This window comes from Phocoena sinus, chromosome 9 (genome assembly GCF_008692025.1).
Source record: "Phocoena sinus isolate mPhoSin1 chromosome 9, mPhoSin1.pri, whole genome shotgun sequence".
Taxonomy (NCBI): Eukaryota; Metazoa; Chordata; class Mammalia; order Artiodactyla; family Phocoenidae; genus Phocoena; species Phocoena sinus.
In genome coordinates this window covers 51508819-51530042 of record NC_045771.1, presented here as the reverse complement: position 1 = coordinate 51530042, position 21224 = coordinate 51508819, and the positions used below count along the sequence as shown (strand labels likewise).

The window sequence follows — 21224 nt, the reverse complement described above, 5'->3', positions numbered from 1 at the left end:
CTATACAGGGATGCAGACCAATACATAAATGCACCCTCCGCTGATGTCAAATTCCAGACAACAGTTATACTCAAAAACTGCTCTGTAAACACAATTAGTTCCTTGCCAGCCCCAGCCTGGAGAGAAGGGCCATCCTGGCTGGTCTAGGGTCCAAGTGCACAGAGGCGGGCGCCCACCCTACTCCTGCCTAAACTACCCAGCCTCCCCACTCCATGCCAGGCTGCCTGGAATGACCAACTGACAGGGTGGACTGGTGGGTAAGGAAATTATAAGAAAGCTCAGCCTGTCGTGTCACTTCCTGTAGTGCAGTTCAAGGCTGCTGATGTGATTCTAACCCGGGACACTGACATCGCTTAAGTGGCAGCTGAAAATCACACCCAATTACCGTGAGGGGGCCTGCAGCCCTGCATTAGATGGGAAAGCCTTAAGACTGGACCTTCACTGCCAATTCTGTCAACATTGATATTTTTGCTACAGAAACAAAAGCATCTATATTCTGGTTTGGGACTTGTTGAAGCCCCACTGATGAGTCTCTCCTCTTACCCTCCAAGCCAGAGATATTCTGAGCTGGTTCTAGCTCTTTTTCCCTAAGCTCTTAATTATTCGTTTCTCTTTTTCCTTGCCCATCTCCTCTTCCAGTATATACTGCACTCCTACTAATTCCTGCCCTACCCACTACAAGAAACTTTTTTAAAAAGCACAGAATGCTGTGGGGAGCGAAAGGAATTGTTGCAGGCAAGTCACAGGTACTGCCCTCCTCCTCGCTGGATGCCTTGGCATCACACGGCTTCATGCCACGTGGATAAGGGCCTCCAAGAGAGCATCTTGCGATGCTAACGAAGCGCTGCCTGTCTTGGCAATGAAGCCTGGAATAAATGAAACAAATGCAAAACTTGGGTTCTCTCTCCTTGCTGCTGACTAGCTCTTCCTGGTAGTCAGCAAGACTCCTGTGGTTCAGATGAAAGAAAATGTTAGGCCCCTAACTCTTCCCCTCCTCAGCCTCCTACCCCTTCCTTAAAACAGGCCATCCAAGACCTGAGGTTCCCTAAGATCTGTCCAGGGTGAGTCCTGATGAGTGAACTAGAACTGATTCAGGCACCGTCCTGTCTGTCCTCAAATGTTTTCCATGAAGTCACTAAGGAGTCACCGCTTCTGAAGGGCACATCCCCTCCTGGGGTACGGCACTCAATTACCCAGCAGCTCACCATGCCCCAGCCTGCTGGCAATACCTTGTTTTAAAACACTCAGTGGCCCATCTGAGGCAGGCAGCCCTTGCCCAGCATCTGGCGTGTCCCAGAACGCAAACTCTCGTAAGGGCAGGAGGTCCAGGAAGGCAGAGTCACTTCTCCTCTCGTGCTCGAAGCCCCCGTGCTTGCCTTGCAGGAGGCAGAATTCTGTAACGTGGGGGAAAAGGACAAGCTGGGCATTAGGGTCAGCCTTGTTGGCACATCCCAGACCTGGCTTTACCTAAATCAAGCAGGGCAGGGGGATGTGTCCACCCTCTTCCTCATACACCCACTTCCTACACATTATGCTACTTGACCAAAACTCAGCCACTTCCTACAAATACAGGAGAAATGGTTGCTCTTAACATAAGGTTCTTGTGAACAGGCAGGAAGCAACCTTTCAAACATCAGAAGTACTTCCTTAGCCTGACTGGAACAAACCAACTCCAACAAACAACCCACCATATTTAACTGAGAACATTGGAATTTGATTGATAAATCTGATTTGACTGAACTGATACAGAATTATTGACAATATATTTAGGTGCACAAGTGGCTACGTGGCTCTTGGAGAGTCAGTTATTCTTCATTAATAAACTATTTTCTGCAATTATATGAATGAACCTTATAAACGTGTTGAGAGGAAAATCCATACACAAAAGAATATATTCTATATGAATCTGTGTGAAGAGACAAGTCTTTTTTTTAAAGCCTTATCTTTTAGAGATATTTCAATATTTATAGACAAAATAATGTAATGCCTACAATTTGCTTCAAAACAATTGAGTAGCGGTGGAGAGAGGTGGGAAAGTTATAGATGAAACATGCACTGCCCTAGTTATTGAAGCTGGATGATAGGTACATGGGGTTCACTATATTACTATCTGTAGTTCTGAACATGTGTGTAATTTTCCATAATAAAAAGTTTTTAAAAATTATAAAAAGAAATGCCACTTAAATACTTCCATATTTAAGGGCCCAACTAAAGTAACTAAGTTGTAGGTAAAAATGCAACAGTCTGGGGCTTCCCTGGTGGCGCGGTGGTTGAGAGTCCGCCTGCCGATGCAAGGGACATGGGTTCGTGTCCTGGTCCGGGAAGATCCCACATGCCGCGGAGCGGCTGGGCCAGTGAGCCATGGCCGCTGAGCCTGTGTGTCCGGAGACTGTGCTCCGCAATGGGAGAGGCCACAGCAGTGAGAGGCCCGCGTACCGCAAAAAAAAAAAAAAAAAAAAAAAAAAGCAATAGTGTGTCCTTGCTAAGTAAAAATTGTGTGAACTCAAGAATGAGGGTTCTCCCTCTTGCACTGTTGGAGGGGATGTAAATTGATACAGCCACTGTGGAGAACAGTATGGAGGTTCCTTAAACTACAAACAGAACTACCATATGACCCAGCAATCCCACTACTGGACATAACCTGAGAAAACCATAATTCAAAAAGAGTCATGTACCAAAATGTTCATTGCAGCTCTATTTACAATAGCCCAGAGATGGAAACAACCTAAGTGTCCATCATCGGATGAATGGATAAAGAAGATGTGGCACATATATACAGTGGAATATTAGCCATAAAAAGAAACGAAATTGAGCTATTTGTAATGAGGTGGATAGACCTAGAGTCTTTCATACAGAATGAAGTAAGTCAGAAAGAGAAAGACAAATACCGTATGCTAACACATATATATGGAATTTAAGAAAAAAAATATCATGAAGAACCTAGGGGTAAGACAGGAATAAAGACGCAGACCTACTAGAGAATGGACTTGAGGATATGGGGAGGGGGAAGGGTGAGCTGTGACAAAGCGAGAGGCATGGACATATATATACTACCAAACATAAGGTAGATAGCTAGTGGGAAGCAGCCACAGAGCACAAGAACCGCCTGGAGGGGTGGGATAGGGAGGGTGGGAGGGAGGGAGACGCAAGAGGGAAGAGATATGGGAACATATGTATATGTATAACTGATTCACTTTTTTATAAAGCAGAAACTAACATACCATTGTAAAGCAATTATACTCCAATAAAGATGTAAAAAAAAAAAAAAAAAAAAGAATGAGGGTTCTCCTGACCCACCTCCTACAGTAATGAAAATAAAAACAAAAAGAAAACAAATGGCACCTAATTAAACTCAAAAGCTTTTGCGCAGCAAAGGAAACCATAAACAAAAGGAAAAGACAACGCCAGGATGGGAGAAAATATTTGCAAATGAAGCGACCAACAAGGGATTAATCTCCAAAATACACAAATAGCTCATACAACTCAACAACAAAACAATCCAATCAAAAAATAGGCATTAGAACTAAACAGACATTTCTCCAAAGAAGACAGAGGGCCAAAAAGCACACGAAAAGATGCTCAATATTGCTAATTATTAAAGGAATGCAAATCAAAACTACAATGAGGCACCACCTCACACCAGTCAGAATGGCCATCATCAGAAAGTCTACAAACAATAAATTCTGAGAGGGTGTGGAGAAAAGGGAACCCTCTTGCACTGTTGGTGGGAATGTAAATTGATACAGCCACTATGGAGAACAGTATGGATGTTCCTTAGAAAACTAAAAATAGAATTACCATATGATCCAGCAATCACACTTCTGGGCATATACCCAGAGAAAACCACAATTCAAAGAGATACATGCACTCCAATGTTCACTGCAGCACTACTTACAATAGCCGAGATGTGGAAGCAACCTAAATGCCCATCAACAGAGGAATGGATAAAGAAGATGTGGTACATATATACAATGCAATATAACTCAGCCATAAAAAATAATGAAATAATACCATTTGCAGCAACATGGATGGACCTAGAGATTGTCATACTGAGTGAAGTCAGAGAACAAATATCTATGATATTGCTTATATGTGGAATCTGGAAAGATTACAAAACTGAAGTAGAGTTAGAGATGTAGAAAACAATCTTATGGTTACCAGGGGGGAAGAGGGGAGGGATAAACTGGGAGACTGGCATTGACATATACACACTACTATATATAAAATAGACAGCTAATAAGGACCTGCTGTATAGCACAGGGAACTCTACTCAGTGCTCTGTAATGGCCTATATGGGAAAAGAATTTAAAAGAGTGGATATTTAAAGTTAAAAAAATAAAAAAATAAAAGAGTGGATATATGTATAACTGAATCACTTTGCTGTACACCTGAAACTAACACAACATTGTAAATCAACTCTACTCCAATAAAAATGTCTTTAAAAGAATGAGGGTTCATCTTATGCTTCTATTTAATAATTTGTGTACAGGCTATGGAATGAGAATATGGCTGGGCCTAGTACTTGCATGACGTGAAAGGCATGGGCATTAGCACGTGTTTTCAATTGCCATGGACACTGATGACATCCATAAAGACAGGACGGCTGTCTAAAGACAAAGAAAACAAGCTTTCGTTTACTCACCCGACGACCCACCCACACTCCTAAGTCATCCAGGATGCCCCTGGCTCGCTCCACCCTATGCACCAGGCACGGAGGTGGATAAGCGTGAACTGACCCCCAGGGAAAGCTCCCCAAGGACAAGGACCGTGACCATTAACACAGCCTCAAATCCTGCCAATAGCCCTGTGGGGCCCCCCAACCATATTTTGGGAGTCCAAGACCCCAGCACCACTCTTCCTTTACACATATGCCCAGCCCCCCTTGAAGGCACTGCCAGCTCCTTCACTCTTCGCAGCATCAGGCACTGCAAGGAGCCAGAGATTCAACAGGACCACAACCTAGGCCTTGACAGTAAGTGTGATATGAGTGGAAGAGGCGGACAGGTCACTGAATCCAGAGTGGCAGGTGTGGAGAAAGAAGCAGAAAAGGATTCTTGGACGAAGCAGTGTCTAAGTAGCCCCCAAAAGCCTGGTAGGAATTAGCTGGGCCAAGAGGCAGGGAGCACACTCCAGAGTCTCACGATAAGCAAGAGTGGAGGGTTCCCGGACGGTGGGTTAACCCTGGCTGGATCACTGTGTTGGGAGGCGCTGGTGATGAGAAGCAAGGCTGGACACAACGTGCCTGGAAGGGCAGACTTTATCTTGGGACAAAGGGAGCCTCAGAAGGGTGTTTGAGCAGGTGAGTGAAGTGACCAAATGTCTATTTTTTTTTTTTTGCGGTACGCGGGGCCTCTCACTGTTGTGGCCTCTCCCGTTGCGGAGCACGGGCTCCGGACGCGCAGGCTCAGCGGCCATGGCTCACGGGCCCAGCCGCTCCACAGCATGTGGGATCCTCCCGGACCGGGGCACGAACCCGTGTCCCCTGCATCGGCAGGCGGACTCTCAACCACTGCACCACCAAGGAAGCCCCAAATGCATATTTTGAAATAATCACATCAGCTACACTGTTAGGATGGGAAAGATTCAAGGCAGAGGAGCCAATTAAGAGTCTGTGATGGGAACGAGGCGGGGGGTGTCGGTGTTGGCCTCTGGACCTGCAGAGAAGTGCACAGACCCGGGAGGGTGGGAAGCACAGGTTCACGTCCACAGGTGCCCAATCAGAAGTTCGTGCTGAAAGGACACTGGTAAAGTTCAAGACAGTAACATGATGTTTCTGATTGGCCATAAGAGGTGGGGGGGGGTCTTTTGGCAAAGGGAGGTATCGTGGTTGAGCGAACCCCTCGTCAAGGACGGGCTCACAGATGCCTCCCCCAAGGGACACGGAGGGAGTGGGCTCCTCTCGAAGTTTCAGAAGACAGCCAGGATCCTCGTCAACCGTACTCCCCACCCAGAAGGTGGGAGGAGAGATCGAGTAGCCTCTTAAGGGCCCTTCCAGCCCCTGTAGGGCTGTTCATGAAGCCGGATCAGAACGTTCTGCAGAAGAGCAACAGAAGAGAGATGGGAAAAAGCAGCAGAACTGGCTTAAGAATCAGTGTGTCACACGGACAAGGGCCTGACCACCAAGCTGCACAGGCAGGGCGGGCAGCAGCAGGAGAGGGCAAAGGAAAGGGCTTCCTAGGCCAGGGTGTGAGAAGAGAGCCAGAGGAACCCTGAGAACTCCCCAGGCCACCTCTGCTCAGCAGCACAAAGAGTTTATTTTCAAGACAGCAGAAGCAAGTCAAGATAGAAGGCTTGAAACTGAAATGCAAACAGGAGAGCCTCGCCAGGCAGGCTTTGTCTTCCCAACCCCATCTGAGAAAAGAGACGCCCCCTGTGGGAGCGACAGGTGCCCCAACAGGGCTGCATGCAGGGCAGAGCACCTCCACCTCCTCGGAGAAACAGGGAGGGGCTCCCGGGGGCCCCAAAGCCTGGAACGGCAGCCCCAGCCTGGCCCCCAGCCACCAAAGGGTCCTCAGAGCACTCATGGGCAACCTCGGTGCGGGCCAAGCTTCCAAAGAGCCTGACAAAAGCAACACCTCCACCACCAATCCATCTGGACAGGATAACCAAGGCCTCAGCAGCCTGGGCTGGAGTCACACAAGCCCACGTGGTCACACAGCTTATCACACGCTGATGACAAAAGCTGGAGGGGCAACTTACTCATCTAATAGGCAGTTTGTTCAGTGGATGGATCGTCTTTCAAAGAGAAAGAATCATCATCATGCCCAGGATGACACAAATTTGGAACCTTAGACCTGAAGGATGCTGGTCACAATTCTTGGGATTCCTGGTATCCCACGCGTCCCTGGCCCACCCCTAGACCAACTTCCTACAGCTGGCACCTTTGCTTCTTGTCTCCCCACCGAAACACAGGCTGCTCTACATGCGAAACGAAAGAGGGAGGGTCGGTGATTGCCCTTCACGTCCCTTACACATCCGCGGGTTTGTCCACTGTCCCATAGGACAGTCAGCATTCCAAGCGCCCACGGTTGTAGCTGAACGGTGGTACCTCGCGTGGCCGAGTGAGCAGAAGGCTGACTCCCGGAAGACACCCGCATCCCTGGCCTGGTCCCCGCCACCTGACAGAAAACAACTGGGGGAAGGGCAGGAGGCAGCCACAGACACGTATGGCCCGTCATGGCACCCTTTTACAATGTTCTCATCATGGAGAATTGAAAGTGCACAGGGACGGAGAGAGTAGTACAGGGAGCCTCCGCACACGCATCGACCGGCTGTGATGACCTCCCCCACCTCTACCCACCACACGCACACCTCACCCTCCGCCATCGTGCTTGAAGCAAACCACAGACACATCTCCATTTCATCTGTGAAGAGTTCACTGTAAATCTCTAAAAACTAAGATGACGCTTTTCATAAACATAACCACAACAATGTGATCATACCTAAAAAAGTTAATTATTTATGATGTTACATATATTAATTCATGTCCCCAGAAAGCAGTCAGACAGTTTTCTTGGGTTTGACACAACCTTTTCCTGGGAAGAGTGTGAGGGAAGAGCCGTGAGTATCTAAGACAAGCCACACCAACTGTAAAACCCTATTTTCTTCAAGTGATGCCGTGACCTCCCGGCTTTGAACACACCGCTGATCAGACAGCAAGGTCAGATGCAGCTCTGTGGGCTCCCTACAGGGGACGGGAGGCAAGGTGATCACAACGATGACAGTGTTATTCATAGCTAAGGTGAGTACTTAATAAGCCACCGCTCTACCAGGCCCTTCACACACCTCGTCTTTCCCCTCCCAGACTCGGGAAGCTGAGGCCCAGGCGGCTTCAGCAAGCTGCCTGAGACCTCACGGGACCCCGTGGCGCTGGGGCCGATGCCCAGTCCGTCCAACTGCAGAGCCCACGTTCTTCGCCCTGTGCCCTGTCGGTGAAGCACGCCCCACACCGACATCTGGGCATTCCTCACCAACACCCTCCCACCGCGGCCCTCTGTCTCACTTGTCTTGAGACATCCCCAAACTCTTCCGATACCTCTTTCTTCTCAATCTCCAGAGCAGCGGGGGATCCTCTACAAGTGTGTGTCTCAGGGGAAGACGGGGTATCCCTCCGCGATGGCTCAACCGCCTCCAGAGAGCTCTGAGCCGAGGCACACTCACCGAACTGGCCGTCGGCTCTCACATACAGCTCGATGACGCCGTAGGCGATGGTGGTGGGAGCCGGGATTTCCAGCACCACATTGCTGTCCTTGATGACGTTCCCATCCTCCGTCGCTGACACCTGTGGGCAAGGGTGCATGCTCCCACCTGTGTGCTCGGGCCCTCCCAGGTTCCTCCTGCCCCCATGTGGCCGGCCTAGTGCCTGTGCACAAAGAGTGCCCGGAAAATGCCCATGGAACGGAGCAGAAAAAGGGACCAGCGGGCAGGGGCCAGGATTTAATCCTTGTCGGCCCCATGATGTCCTACTCGTATTCCAAAGTCAATGGCCAACCTGGTGGCACAAAGGCGAGATCCCAGTTTCGGATACAATGAAGTTAGATCGATGGTGCTGAATAAAGAAGACAAAAAACAAGATAACTTCCCATTTCCCTCATGGAGGATTACAGAAACAACTCTGAAATCCTCAGTGGTAAGAGAGCCCGACTAGGAGAACCTAGCTGAGAGCAAGACCCCCCCGAGCACATCCTCCTGGACCTCGTGGATGGCACACTGTACAGTCAGATAACACCAGGGGAGAGGCACAAGGATGACAGAAGGGTGGGCAGGCAATGCCGAGTCAGGCACCAAAGCTCTCTCCTTCAAACCCTGTCACAAATAGGACCCTTGCCCACGGTGGCCTGGGGAGGAAGGTGAGAAGCTATTCATTGCCCAAATGCTGGAGATCAGAGACATCTTTAACGACCTGATCCTGGTCACAGTGTGATACCAGCTGGTCTCCTGACTCCCAGGCAGGCTCCAGGCCTTTGGTGGGGGTCACCGTGGACGGAAATACCGGCGGGGCCAGCTGAAGCCATCTCCCATCAGGCCTCACCATTCTGTCCGGCCTGCCCACCCCAGGGAGAGTCCAGCCCTGGACCTGTATCTCCACCTCCTAAATACAACTTTTCTGGGTCCTCTAGTATAATTTGAAAGTTACCCCAAGAAGTAAATCTCTAAGAAGAGAATATGGGGCACCATGGCAAGCTGGAGGAGAGACAGTCTGGGGCTGCAGCCTCCTGTGCCAGTTCGGTTCCACTGAAGCTCAGGGACCAGCTTGGTAAGACTGTCTGCAACTGAATCCAGAAGCATCTGTGTATGTATATAAAGACATATGTACAGACCTTTACCTTCCCTAACTCAATCCATTAGGGATTTAAGGCAGCTAAAGCAAAGGAATCATTTTGAGACCCTTGGCTCTGAGGGGCTCTAGGAGTCATCTGTGCGTCAACCTAGCCAATGCTCATTTGACCCATTTGCTTTTGGGAAAGCACCTGATCCAACCCTGCATGGCCCGTCCAAGTGTCCTATCACCCCGGCCTTGGGTTTACTTCAGGAATGAGCACGGACCGGGAGGGTCCAGTGAGTGCTAGCCCTGAAGCACTCTTTCCACTGGGGATGAGGTGGGAAGAAAGCCAGGAGCTGCCTCCCCACAAGCTTATGTGAGAGGGAATCTACCCCAGGGAAGGCAGCCCACAACCTTCTCTTGAGTCCTGGATCCAGAGGTGACTGAGCCAGATCACCCCAAATGTTTCAGTTACATGAGCCAATAAATTCTTTCTCGTTTAAACCAATTTGAGTTGGATTTCTGTTAACTCACTACAGACAGGATCCTGACGAATGAAGACCCCACCCAGAGAGGCCCCTGACCGAGGCCCCCCCGTGGCCTCTGACCCGGCACCTCCACCCGCTGGGTGCGCACCTGCACCTCTTGGTCTGGATCCCCACCATGCCACCGCACTTCTCCTCGATCTGGACGTGCTCGGATATCACACACGTCCGCGTCGTCACTATCTTCTGTGTCAGGACACACAGGACCTCATTCTTCCTCTCCAGCACCTGCTGCAGCACTGAACCCTTCAGATTTATTGTTCTGAAAAAGAAAAACGCCCGTGAGCGGCCTCGCGCCTCAGGGGAGACTGATGCAGCGGGAATTTTCGCCTCTCGCACAGCTGGCGGCTGAGGAGCAAACAGGTGACAACCAGCATCGTTTATTTTCCGGTGATGAGAGAGGGGGCAGTTCATCCGGAGAGACAGAAACCAAAGTCTCCCAAGGCCACCTCAGAGCTGCCAGGCCTCTGGAGAAAGGCTGGACACCGGGGTGGGGGGGGGGGGGGGGGGTGGGGGGGGGGGCGGGGGGAGGTGCCTGTCAAACAGGAGCAAGAAAGAAACCCAGCGGGCGTGGCAGCTGCGGTCCATCCGCTCACACCGGGGACTCCACCCTGTCATTTAACCAGAGGCCGCGGGACCACAGACATCACAGGTATGGGCAATAAATACAGGACTTCTCTGGGGGGAATGCTGACTAGTGCTTTTCACAGAGGAGAGGGGAACAGGCTTGAAGGACGAACAGCAAGGAAAAAACTGGACTTGAATTTAAAAGGTACTTTTTAATCTGTCTGTCCAGGAAGGACATGTAATCTCTTAAAAGGGATTTTACATCATTTTACAGATGGGGAACCTGAGGCCACTTAGGCGTGGCCTGCCCAGGTCACCCAGCAGAGACTTGGGGCTCCCAGGTGGTTCCTCTGGGGAACTTCAAGAATAAGGTAAATTTCCGTCTACGGAAGATGATGTGTTGCTTAGAAGCAAACGATGAAGTGCCCTCTCTGGAGGTCCTGTTCCGTGCTGTAGAGCATATGGAGTGGACAGGAAGAAAACTGAATTAGAGTTAGTGTCAGCTCAAGACCAATTACAGTGTTCATCCTGTGCTTTTTAAACACTCCCAGGTTAGTTACGTTGAAAGCTCACCACCACCCCCAACAGCGGTGGTCACCCCGCCCCGCAGGCAGACGCACGTTCTCCAGGCTTCAGCAAGCATCCCCACAACAGAGGCAAGTAGCTGGAAAGGTCCTGTCTCCATGTAAAAAGCTGCCTGGGGTGGAAACAACCCGTATCCAGAAACAGATGAACAGATAGGCCAACGTGGTCCATACACACAGTGGGACGTTATTCAACCACAGAACGGAATAAAGCTGACGCGCCCTGCAACACAAACGAACCTTGAAGACATTATGTTGGGGGAAAGAAGCCAGGCACAGAAGGACAAATATTGGATGATTTTACTTATATGAAATAACTGGACTAGGCAAATTCAGAGCCACAGAAAGTAGATTTGAGGTTACCAGGAGCTGAGGGAGAGAGTATGTGGGGTTCTTGCTTGACGGCTACAGAGTTTTTGTTTAGGGTGATTAAAAAAGTTCTAGAAATGGACAGTGGTGATGGCTGCATGACAGTGTGAATGTACTTAATGCCACTGAACTGTACACCTAAGAATGGTTAAAATGGCAAATTTTATCACAATAAAAAAAAAGTAAAGACAGGAAACACTGTTCGATCTCAGTAGTGGTCAAAGAAATGCAAATTATAACAATGTTTCACACATATTAAATGTCATAAAGACAAACTGACAACAACAATGAAATCTGGCTACAAACTTAAAAGAAATGCGTACACGGGAAACCCAGAGAATGATACACCGTGTGATCGGGAAGGGTTTCTAAAACGCACCTCATTTTTCATCTCCTGGTGCTCGGGTTCGCCATTCCGGCCGCTTTACTAACAGTCTCCCACCTTCGGAGAATCAGCACCTTTAACCTCCTGTTTCGTACAGTTTGCAATTTGTCCGGAGGATGAATGGGAAGAGGGGGAACCAATGAGAGACTAGCTCTAGGTGTTTGGACGGGCACATGTCATTCTAATTTCCCATCAGGAAGAAGAACTAACCAAAGGCTCAGCCTGCCCCCCCCGGAACCAGAGTAGGGCCTGAAGCAATCCTGCGGTTTTGTGGCCAGCTCCCAGAGGGCTGGGCCCAAAAGAACACATCTGGAGGCGAGGGCAGGGGAGTACACACTGAATGGGGGAGAGGAGCGCCCCTTCCTCACCCAACGGAACTGCTGCTCCCCCCACCCCACTCTCCCACGTGCCCGCAGCTCTGTGTAACACAGACATCTGCAGTCAACGTGCAGGCGGGTCCCAGCTTCATCTCCTCCTCGCTGGGTCACGGCCTCTCGTCTCTGAGCCTCAGTCTGCACATCTGTAAAGTAAGGGTTGACTGTGAGGCTTACCTGTAGTGACCCACACTGCACCCATCTGAAAATGTTTCTTTCCTTCCACTATTGGCAGGGGGGCCAAATCAAGTTCCCTCTCCAGGCTGGCCAAAGATATGGCCACAGTTTTCGGGGGAGCCTTCAGCCGGGGAGCAGACCCTCCAAGCAGCTAAGAAAACAGCTACCCGGATACAGGCCAGGAGTTCCTGGGGGAGGAGAGCAGGCAGGAGCTGCCGGAGGCAACAGGTGGGGATGCACTAGGAAGCGTGGCTCCATGCCCGGCACGGCTGCCAGGTACCAGGCTGTGGGCCAGGGACGCCAGCGGGAACAGAGGTTCCTCTTCTAAAGTACCTGAAAGCTCCCCAGGCCCACCCCTAATGAAGCGGGCTCCTTCCCAGTCTGAAGCTTTAATTTCCATTCTCTTTACTTCTAAGGCTTGGAAAGCCAAATGCAAACAAGACAGAAGAAACCCAGAGAAGACTTTTAAAACTCTAACAATATCCAAAAGGAGGGAAGCAGTTTTCTCTCCCAACACATAATGCAGCCCCCAGGGCCCCTCCCATAGAGACAAGGGGCGGGCACGCTTTCCGAGCAGACCCCCATCCCAAACTCATTCATTTCACTCCACAGATAACTGGGTCCAATTATGTCCTGGGCTAAATGCTGGAGATTCTCAGTGAGCAAGACCAAGGGCATCACGGTTGCCACGACCCTCCTGTGTAACAGCCCTCGATCATAACATGTCCTAGAGGAATAGGGCTTCAGATGGAGTTCTGACAAGGCTCTTCAAAAAGTACTGTGCGGGCTTCTGTGGATAAATTATGAAACTACAAGGGCCCCAGGGGACGACTAGTTCTGAGGTAGAAAACCAGTTTCATCTTGAATACCCCCTCTGATGGATCCATCAATGATCGCTGCCTAGCTACTGGGAAAGGATTCTAAGACTGGGTCTAGGCCAGGAGGCAGTGAGCAGGGAGACAGCCATGACTGACTCGCAGTGTTTGCACAGGCCTGGGAGGGGACGAGGTCCTGATCACTCGGATCTAATCCAGTGTCTGTGCTCAGAAAGGGAGACCGCGGCCCTCAGAGGTCACAGGCTGGCCTGAATCCCACGGCACACATCTTCTGACTCTCAGACCAGTGATCTTTCTACTACACTGCTCTAAAAACTGACGGCAAGAGGCTAGGGTACAAAGGCACTCTGAAGAAACCATGCAAGATTGCAGGGGGTTTGTTCCACCATCTCTCCAGGAACAGAGATTGGGACATTATAAAGAGCCCAAAGATGGTGGCCGGCCTGATATTGCAAAAGTATTAAGCAAGAATTACTAACCCACAGAAATGTAGCTATGTACTGACGATTAAGGCTTTAGCAATTTCGGTATTTCTCCTAAAGGGCTTTGATTTATTGGCTAACACTGAAGGAGCAGTGTGTTCGCAGACCAGCTATACAGTGGAAAGATTAGAAAGGCTGTGGAGATTAGGTCCATGCACGTTGCTTGTAAACTTGGCTTTGCTCTTCTGACACTTCGTTAAGCAGCGAAGTCTGCTTCTCTTCTGATAGCCAGCCTCCTCCAGTCTAGAGACCCGGCAAAACACCCCACCAAGGCCGTGACTAGAGTGTAATCTCGGTAACCACCTTCTCAAACCCTGAAGCACGTGCCTCTGCCTCTTCCAGTGCCTGCTTACCCCCCCGGGGGACAGTCCTTGCCCCGTTAGAGTCTGTACGCTCCCAGAGCGGGCTGGGGAAGGGCGAGCACTTCCACCATGTCCGTTTTGTTCCTGCAGGCACCGCACTGAGAACCGGGGGCCTGGAGGGCTCTGACACCCCCTGAGTGTGATGAACCACTAGCTGCCTCCCCCGATTTTGTTCAGGTTTGGGAGCCTGGTACAAGGGCGTGGAGGGGCTAGCTCAGACCCACAGATGAGTCTTGGCCCTTCCTGGTAACTGCTGTTCTTATCAGGGATTGGGTAGGATGGGCCATCCGTGGGAATTCTGGCCATTGAGACTTGAGGAAAAGTCTGCTGGGGGTTCCTGGAAGTCTCTTTCTCTCTCTTAAAAAGAGGCACAAGGAAGAGACTACTTTTCTGCCTCTGGGTTTCCTCTGGAATGCAGTCATTTGGGCACCAAAAGGAGAACTGGGCAGCTGGGACAAGAAATGCATGGAGACTACCACAAAGGGGTTCCACGGGGCCACTGAATTAACCAGCCACCGGGAACCTCAGGTGAAGGTGACTCACCCTACCTGGGGAGGTTTTCTTACGTGAGGTAATAACAGATTTTCTTCGCAACTAAAGACACTCTAACTGGTCCATGAAGTTACTGTCACCTTTATTTTACAGAGGGACAGAAGCAGACAGAGCTCGTAAGCCAGTGACCCAAAGGCACACAGATGACCAGGGCCAGAGGGAGAATGCAGCTGAGCCTATCCAACCCCGAAGCCCTATGTCTTTCCATCTTCCGTCTCCCTCCTTGACTTCCTCTGGGCCCTGTACACAGAAGGTGTTTCACGTGTACCCGAGAACGAACCAGCAGCCTCTCTGCTCAGCCCTCCTGGGAAAGCTCCCCAGAGACTAGCAGCGGATCCTCTTGGAAACCCAAGCAGCCACCACCGGCTGGCTCCTTCCCGCCAACAAAGTCTCCATTTCAACCATAAAAGGAACTTCCCACACACCCACCAGAGATGATCGACCTGGAGCCAGAGGCAGAGCCAGGAAGTCTCTAGAAACTTGAGCTGCTCTGCCCTGGGGCTCCACTTCCACATGGTGAGGAAAACCCTGCTCTGTGTCACAGGGCTGTGGCTTCAGGACTGTAAACCGCCTGGAAAAAAAAAATAAAAATCAGGGCACAATGCTAACCACACATTATTAGCCAAGTGACAGGGTCACCCTCACCTCTGTGCACAGTGCCGTCTATTCAATACCTTATCTCACTCACTCACTCACAACCAGGGAGAGAAAGGAGAAAAAGGGCTAAGCCATTACAGCCTTTCAGCCTTTCAGATGGAGTAACTAATTCCCTGCCACCTGCAGATGCAGCAGGTCTGAGAGATGAAAAAACTGAATGAGGCTGACGCAGGGAGCTGAGCTCACGCGGGAGCCTGTGGGCCAGGTTTTGCCTTGCAAGCTCTGTGCATCCACAGCTGGATGGAAAAATCTCGTGTTTTGTGGACCTGGGCTTCCACCTCGAGTCCAGGCAAATTAATTAACCTCTGCATCTCAGATGCAAAATGAAGATGAACCAAGTATTCTTCCAACCCAACGGTGCTGCAGGCACCATGTGTGTGCAAAGGTGAGCCAAAGAGGATGTTCCAGGAGGGACGCAGACACGGAATCAGGCAGTTATGACAAGCGTTACCCCCCAACGGGGTTGGTGCCCCCGTAGGGAAACCGTGGGGTGACATGGCTGCTGAAGGAAATGAGAGCACATCTGAGTTGCCAGCCAGGTGAAGCAGAGGGACGGAGTCTGAGTGTGGACTCTGTGTGCCTGTGCGGATGGGAGTGACGGAGCCTTCAGACAGGGCTAGGAGGTGAGAGACAGCCTGGCGCGTCGACGCCCGGGACTGAAATATGTTCAGGCGACTGGACTGGGGTGTGTGAGGGGAGGAGGGCGTGGATGTCATCCCAGGACAGTGAAGAGCACAGAAGGGCACACGCCAGGCAGGGACACAACCCGATGGGCTGCCGTGCAGAGAATCAAGTGAGTGCAGAGGGACCAGCCGGGAGACTCCTGGCAACATCCAGGTGAGAGACGGTGGAAACCTGCACCAGGGCACTGGTTGTGAGGCTGGGGCACTGGGAACAGGCAGGACAGATATTCAAGAGGCAGAATCAACTAGCGGGAGACTAGGTATGGGAGGGAAAGGAGGGAATGAGCCCCGTCCGATGCTCCGATTTCTGGCTGAGATAACTGGACTTAACGCTGCAGCAACCGGCACCTCAGAGGGAGTCGGGCAGCAAAGTGGGTATAGAGAGACGAGAAGTTCAGTGATGGGCGTCAGACATGACGTGAAAGCCCTGGTGGAATAAACATCTGCTCGCCTGAACTCTAACTCCTGACTCATTCCGGCCAACACAGTTTTGTATCAATACATCACATCTTGTCAATTTTAAAACACGCATTTTGTTCACATCTCTGAAATCAGGATGTTTTTCAAACGACATGGTTTAGCTGGCAGCGTTCTCTCTTAGTGGTACATAAAATAGTGGTGCTCCTTACGATGCATGAAATCTTGGATTTGATGAAATAGTGTCTATCAGCCTTAGAAGAAAACAGTACGTGAATGTCTCTCCTTAGGACTTAAATCCTACCTACTTCCAAAAAGATCTGAAGTAGCCTTTCACAATACAGCTCGGAGGACAGGGTGATTTCTGTAAAAAGACAAGAACTACTCCTGGGATCGAATATTGGAAAGAGTGCTCAGAAGGCCCTCTCTCCCACAGGAGGGGTTCCGCTCAGATAAAAACAATAGAAGGTCAAGCAGCCTTTCAGAAGCTCCCAATCCTAAGAACTAAAACCCAAACCAGGAGACAGAATAATCTAGGGGGGAAATTTTAAAAGCAGCAATAAACTGACTGACTTTCAGACATCACAGAGATGGGTATGGCCTGGGGGTCTCAGGAAAGACATCTTTTAAAAAGAGTGGATCTGGTGGGGCCTTGAGAGCTTCACTGTGGCTCTTCCCCAAAAGAATACGACGGGAGACGGGGCCCGTTAACATGTTACTGAAATGGCTCAAGAGCTTCTTGCATCTCGATTCAAGAACTGAACAAGCATCTCCTGTGACAAACGAAACATTCCGAGAGAACGGCCTACGTGCTTTCCAGACTTTCCTGAGGCATAGCACATGTCTGGGTCCACTCTCATTTGGGGAGAAGCCAGGCTGCTGCCACATGCAAGAACCAGAGCCTCTCTGACTCACTGAAGGTAGTGAGTCCTTCCATAGCGGGGTTCACAATGCAGACCACATGGCTGCCTGCCTCCCCTCCACAGACGAGCGAAACAAGGGCTCCAAGACGTCAGCATCAGAAACCCCAAGGGCTTCACTTAATTTCTCTTCTGAAACTGCCCCTCCCGCCCCATCACCAAATGCTAAGTTACCCCTTACCTTCCCACAGCTCTGACCTTTCCCAGCTTCTGTAACCAGGCCCTACTGGGGGCTAGTCAGAATGGCAATAATTATGGAAATGTTCACACTAATAGCTATAATTCTTGAGCATCTGCCATGTGCCATGCTTTGTTTATATGCCCTCATTTAATTCTCACATAAACTCCTTGGAAACAAGAATCCCATTTTAGTAACAAAATCCTGGGCGGTGAAGGCAGAAAAAGATGGCTCCTATGTCTTGGTTTAAAAAAAAAATAGATCTTTTTTAAGCCAGGAGTTGCGGGGTGGTTTATTAGTGTTTGTTATATACTTCTATGTTTCCACAACGAATTTTTTTCATTAAAAAAAATATAAGCCTTAAGTTTACTAGTCAGCCTAAAAATACCACCAACACTAACACCAAGAGAAGAGCAGGAAAAGGTGCTGATTGACACTGATACCCCCAGACCCCGAGATGCCTTCACCTGGTTTATTCTGACTACTTAAAGGCTGCCCCTGGGGAGAAACAAAGAAATAAGAGAATAAGCAAAAGACCAAGATTCAGGAAACTCTTGTTCTCCAAGTACATGTGGCCAGAGGTCTTTAAATTGTTAGGTACAAAATCTATTAAAAATAATGGTGTCACTGGTCAGAATGGCCATCATCAAAAAATCTACAAACAATAAATGCTGGAGAGGGTGTGGAGAAAAGGGAACCCTCTTGCACTGTTGGTGGGAATGTAAATTGGTAGAGCCACTGTGGAGAACAGTAGGGAGGTTCCTTAAAAAACTAAAAATAGAACTGCCATACGACACAGCAATCCCACTCCTGGGCATATACCCTGAGAAAACCATAATTCAAAAAGAGGCATGTACCACAATGTTCACTGCAGCTCTATTTACAATAGCCAGGACATGGAAGCAACCTAAGCGTCCATCAACAGATGAATGGATAAAGAAGATGTGGCACATATATACAATGGAATATTACTCAGCCATAAAAAGAAATGAAATGGAGTTATTTGTAATGAGGTGGATGGACCTAGAGTCTGTCATACAGAGTGAAGTAAGTCAGAAAGAGAAAAACAAATACCGTAGGTTAACACATACATATGGAATCTAAAAAAAAAAAAAAGGTCATTAAGAACCTAGGGGCAAGACAGGAATAAAGATGCAGACCTACTAGAGAATGGACCTGGGGACACGGGGAGGGGGAAGGGTGAGCTGGGACAAAGTGAGAGAGTGGCATGGACATATATACGCTACCAAATGTAAAACTAACAGCTAGAAGGAAGCAGCCGCATAGCACAGGGAGATCAGCTCAGTGCTCTGTGACCACCTAGAGGCGTGGGATAGGGAGGGTGGGAGGGAGGGAGATGCAAGAGGGAAGAGATATGGGGATATATGTATAACTGATTCACTTTGTTAGAAAGCAGAAACTAACAAACCACTGTAAAGCAATTATACTCCAATAAAGATAGATAAATAAATAACAAAAGAGTCATGTACCAATGTTCATTGCAGCACTATTTACAACAGCCAGGACATGGAAGCAACCTAAGTGTCCATCAACAGATGAATGGATAAAGAAGATGGGGCACATACGTACAATGGCATATTACTCAGCCATAAAAAGAAATGAAACTGAGTTATCTGTAGTGAGGTGGATGGACCTAGAGTCTGTCATACAGAGTGAAGTCAGTCAGAAAGGGAAAAACAAATACCATATGCTAACACATATATATGGAATTTTTTTAAAAATGGTTCTGATGAACCTAGGGTCAAGACAGGAATAAAGACACAGACAGAGATGGACTTGAGGACACAGGGAGGGGGAAGGGTAAGCTGGGGCAAAGTGAAAGAGTAGCATTGACATATATACACTACCAAATGTAAAACAGATAGCTAGTGGGAAGCAGCTGCACGACACAGGGAGATCAGCTCAGTGCTTTGCAACCACGTAGGGGGGTGGGATAAGGAGGGTGGAGGGAGATGCAAGTGGGAGGGGATATGGGGATATGCATATGCATATAGCTGATTCACTTTGTTATAAAGCAGAAACTAACACAACACTGTAAAGCAATTATACTCCAATATAGATGTTAAAAAATAAAAATAATGGTGTCACAGAAGGATGTGAGCACACCTCCTCTCATGAAAACACTAAAATCACAACTAACTGCTGAACAACCATCAACAAAAAACCACTGGAACCTACCAAAAAAGATATCCTACATCAAAGAGACGAAGAAGAAGCCACAACAAGACAGTAAGGGAGGCATAATTGCGATAAAATCAAATCTCACACCCCCTGGTTGGGCGATCCACAAACTGGAAAATTATTATATTGCAGAGGTTCTCCCAAAGGAGTGAAAGTTCTGAGCCTCACATCAGGCTCCCCAGCCTGGGGGTCTGGCATTGGGAGGAGGAGCCCCCAGAGCATCTAGCTTTGAAGGCCAGAGGGGTTTAATCGCAGGAATTCCACATGACTGGGGAAAACAACAACTCCACTCTTGGAGGGTGCACACAAGATCTTGTGTGCACCAGGACCCAGGGGAAAAAGCAGGGACCTCACAGGAGCCTAGGCTAGATCTACCTGCTGGTATTGGATGGTCTCCTGCAGAGGTGGGGGGCAGTTCTGGCTCACTGCAGGCACAAAGGCACTGGTGGTGGTAGTTCTGGGAAGCACTCATTGGCGTGAGCCCTCCTGGATGTGGCCATTTTCTCACCAAGACCTAGCCCCACCCAACAGCCTACTGGGATGCCTCAGGCCAGCCAACCAACAGGGGAGGAACACAGCCCCACCCATCAGCAGACAGGCTGCCTAAAGTCTTCCTGAGCCCACAGGATGTGTGCCCTGTGGGGTGTGCCCACTAAACACACCCCTTGAAACAGCCCTGCCCACCTGAGAGACAAGACCCAGTTCCACCCACGAGTGGGCAGGAATCAGTCCCTCCCATCAGAAAGCCTGCACAAGCCTCTTAGACCAGCCTTATCCACCAGCGGGCAGACAGCAGAAGCAAGAAGCACTACAGCCCTGCAGACTGCGGAACAGAAACCTCAATCACAGAAAGTTAGACAAAATGAGATGGCAGAGGAATATGCCCCAGGGGAAGGAAAAAGATAAAACCCCAGAGGAACAGCTGCAATCTACCCGAAAAAGAATTCAGAGTAATGATAGTAAAGATGATCCAAGATCTTGGAAAAAGAATGGAGGTACCAACCAAGAAGATACAAGAAATGTTTAAAAAAGAGCTAGAAGATCTAGTGAACAAACAAACAGAGATGAATAATACAATAACTGAAATGAAAAATACACTAGAAGGAATCAATAGCAAAATAAATGAGGCAGAAGAATGGATAAGTAAGCTGGAAGACAGAATGGTGGAAATCACTGCTGCAGAACAGAATAAAGAAAAAAGAATGAAAAGAAATGAAGACAGGGACTTCACTCGTGGTCCAGTGGTTGACTCTACACTCCCAATGCAGAGGGCCTGGGTTCGATCCCTGGTCAGGGAAGTAGATCCCGCTTGCAGCAACTAAAAAGATCTTGCACACAGCAATGAAGATCCCGCGTGCAGCAGATAAGACCCAGCACAGCCAAATAAATAAATAATTTTTTTTAAAAGAAAAGAAATGAAGACAATCTAAGAGACCTCTGGGACAACATCAAATGCACCAACATTCACATTATTGGGGTCTCAGAAGAAGAGAGAGAGAAAGGGCCTAAGAAAATATTTGAAGAGATAATGGCTGAAAACTTCCATAACATGGGAAAGAAAACAGTCCAAGTCCAGGAAGCGCAAGATCCCAGGCAATATAAACCCAGGAAGGAAAATGCCAAGACACATAGTAATCAGATGCATTGCCCAGGACGAGGCAAGTCGGGCTCC

The 21224-nt window shown here is 49.1% G+C and overlaps 1 protein-coding gene across 1 annotated transcript in view; it reads right to left on the bottom strand.

Annotated features, from left to right (window-relative positions):
- The window catches only part of GSDME (gasdermin E), a 148551-nt gene that overhangs the window by 44781 nt on the left and 82546 nt on the right, over positions 1-21224 (bottom strand). Inside the window, 3 exon segments of the mRNA XM_032642746.1 lie at positions 1230-1394; positions 8161-8300; positions 9905-10069. Coding sequence (XP_032498637.1) covers positions 1230-1394; positions 8161-8300; positions 9905-10069 — 470 coding nt within the window.